Here is a 3,124-nt window from a genome sequence, read left to right as displayed (position 1 = left end):
GCTATATCAGCGATCGGGCCAACGCCTACGCCGGGATCAAGGGCCGCATCGCCACCCAATTCGCCCTGGTCCTCTCCGAATCCATCCTCATCGTCTGGTTCTCCCACTCCACCTCGCAGACGGAGGCCACTCTGCTCTTGCTCGCCTTCTCTGTCTTTGTGCAAGCCGCGAACGGCTCCTGTTTTGCCATCGTCCCTTATGTCACAAAGCAGGCGGGTGCGTGCGAAGGCGGGGGTGTGGACGGGGGGAAGGAAGCAGCGGTTGTCCGTGGTGGCTCACGATGCGCTGCACTCGAGTGTGCCCAAATTTCAAATCCCATCCCGTGCGTCCCTGAGTCCTTTTATCCTGACTCTTTCTCTTGTCTTTTTCTTCCCGGTCTGCTCGGCTCCTTCTTGGCTTTGGCCTCACAGGAGGGAGTGTCTCTGGCCTTGTCGGGGCGGGCGGAAACTTGGGCGCCATCGCCTTCACCCTGGTCTTCCTCTCGGGTCAATTTGCTTCCACCGCCGCTGGTTTTCGGGTCATGGGCTGGGTGGTCATGGCCGTGTCGAGCACGGTTTGGCTCCTCCGGCCCAGCTTCCTCGATGTCGATCCCTTGGATTTGACCCTCCTGACGGTGTCGGCCTTGGAGGAGGGGGAAGGAGAGGCGCCCACCGAGACCGACAGTGTAGAATTGACCGCGAGGGCGTGAATGCGTTTATAAAGTGGCGGGATGAGCACGGAGCCAGGTGTGGGGGTGTCATGGAGGTGGGAAGGATTGGGAAGGCGGCAAAAGGAGCGGCAGAAAACAGTAATGAGGAGGTTCTATGATGCTCCCGTGGGGTGGAGGGTCTTTACATAGCACGTGCACAAACAGCGTCACCTGCGAATATTCCCACGACAGGGGTAGAGATGAATACAAGATATTCAGAGACGAGAAAAAGGGCATGTACGATGCTATGACCCGGGATGTGAGACGGACACAAGACCAAGCGTGCAGGATGTAAGCAGCGAATGTCCGAGGCTGGGGAGGTATGGAGATTTTGAGAACGTGTGGAACGAATTTTGACAAAGGGGAGGTCAATGACAAAGTTCTGACACAGAAAGAAGGCGTCATGTTGGAGTGCGGATGCCTTGAAGACTGTAAAAACCGCTTTTGATACGTGGTGGATGAGCAATTAAATTCCCTTGAGATTAAAAAAACTTCGATCGACTCGACTGCGTGCCGTCCCAGGTATTATAAACGGAGAGAGAATTCCTTCGCTATTGTGAATTGCATCAGGTCTAGCACCTCCTTGTCCCTGGCGACGTCTTTAACTTCTCATAACCTTACGTGGCGCAGAATAATGCCCTCTATTTCATGAATGACTGGGGTATCAATTACATCATATTTATGGTTGTATATCAGGTTTTGATTCGGATCTGTGTCGTACGTGTTGTTGTGCAGGTGTTTTTGTTTTTTTCTGTCGTCACCCGGAGGATCTTGAGCATGTACATCCAGGAACGGTATGAACATGCACATACATGTATCCTAAATATCAAAAACATGCTAAAGTCCTGCTTTATATTCGTTATTGATACAAGGCGCTGTTAATTTTTCTGGTGTCGTCAACAGCCAGCTGCCACAAGAAAGTGAACATGCGTCTATTTATGACGTCATTCCTCAACCACCCCGTTTCCAAACACCGTCCCACGCGCTGTTGAGAGATGATTTTTTGAATGCCATATGGTGCTCAAACATGTGCATCGACGCTGTCGCACAAGCAGGAGCGGGCTTGCCCACTCGTTCTTGTTAACGGCTTGATTCAAAATCCCCGCCCGGAACAAAATATGCCGGAGCGATCCAACGAAGCAAAAGTCAACCAGAGCCTCTCTTTCCGTCCAACACCCGTGTTGGTGCCATGTTAACAATAGATTCATGCATGGATAGGCGAAGACGTGAGAAGTTACGGAGTTTGGGTCATGCTTGCGTACATCACTCAACCCTTTTCCCCAAAAAAAAATCCCGCCATGCGATTGCCTTCGTTGCACCGCAAAACGGAAATTAGTTATGGCGTCATTGCTCAAGATTACTGTTTTTCGACAAGGTGCTGCACAACCTTGGAAGAAAACTCTGCAAATCCGTCAATCACATGAGTTGTAGTTTTTTTCGGCAAGGCGGGTGAGCGTAGTGAATTATATTCCTTGTAAGGCAAAGCGGATACTAATTTTCACGTAGTTGCCCTGACCTCCTATGCTCGGAAACGCCGCCGTACTGCCCCACCCGAACTCAGATCACCAGTATGTCGCCTCTTCGCCGCTTGGCATCACTTGGCATTGCGGGTTTTATAGCAGTGGTTACAGCCCATACCAGGTCAGTAGAAGAATTACCTGAGAGGTTAAAATGCTGCATGTGCTCACTCCATCAGATCCTATGGACCTATTAACAGCAGCAGGAGTAGACCTCTAATGGGGGCTTTCATCCGCCCGAGACCCCTTTCACGTAAAGAAACTCTTGCAAGGTTAGATAGCAAGCAAAGCTTTATATGGAGGAGGAGACGACACCCTCTGGAAAAGTCTCACTCGTCTTCCTTCCCCCCTCCCCAACTTTCTGCCACTCCCCTCCTACCCTTGTACCCCTCCACCTTTTCTAGCCCTCGCTTTACGACCCCACCCTCGACATCCACCGCCACGAGGACGGAGGATCAAGTCATGGGCGGGCTGGCCACCACCATGGAGGGTTCCCAGCACTTTCCGCGTCCCCCCCCGATGGAGCTTCCTCCCGACGTGGATCAGTTGTTTGGACCGGTAACGAAGACGGGCACGGATTATTTGCCCGCTGAGACCTTGGCGCGGGCGGAGAAGGGGAGTTTTATGGAGAAGGTGGGTTACAACATCGGCCTGGGATCTTCTCTTCAAGGTGTTTGGGGGGGAATGGGCCGTCGTTCGTATTCTCTCGGGTGGGGTTCTGCATCGTACCACCCGCTGTTGTGGAAACAGGAGATTTTTGATATGATCCCCATGCGTTTAACGCCGGCTGCGGACAGATCAAACTGAAAAAGGATGGTTCCGTCGCCTGGAGGGAAGTGCATGAGCTGGCAGCGCTTTTGCGGTCGGGGCAGTATACGTGGTATGGGCAAAGGAGGGAGGGTGGGAGGGAGGGAGGGAG

General features: G+C 52.5%; 1 protein-coding gene across 1 annotated transcript in view; it reads left to right on the top strand.

The window, feature by feature from the left end:
• NIRB (NAD(P)H nitrate reductase) overlaps positions 1-688 on the top strand; it is a gene marked incomplete at both ends in the record, with an annotated part of 2,967 nt that extends 2,279 nt beyond the window's left edge. Inside the window, 2 exons of the mRNA XM_005854584.1 lie at positions 1-216; positions 411-688. The exon at positions 1-216 is cut by the window's left edge and continues 39 nt beyond it. Of these exons, the coding sequence (XP_005854646.1) occupies positions 1-216; positions 411-688 (494 nt within the window). The remainder of the gene's footprint in view (positions 217-410) is intronic.
• Positions 689-3,124: the final 2,436 nt, after the last annotated feature.

This window comes from Nannochloropsis gaditana, assembly GCF_000240725.1.
Source record: "Nannochloropsis gaditana CCMP526 unplaced genomic scaffold scaffold454, whole genome shotgun sequence".
Classification (NCBI taxonomy): Eukaryota; class Eustigmatophyceae; order Eustigmatales; family Monodopsidaceae; genus Microchloropsis; species Microchloropsis gaditana.
Note: the sequence above shows the minus strand (reverse complement) of the source record. Positions and strands in the feature narration are given on the sequence as shown.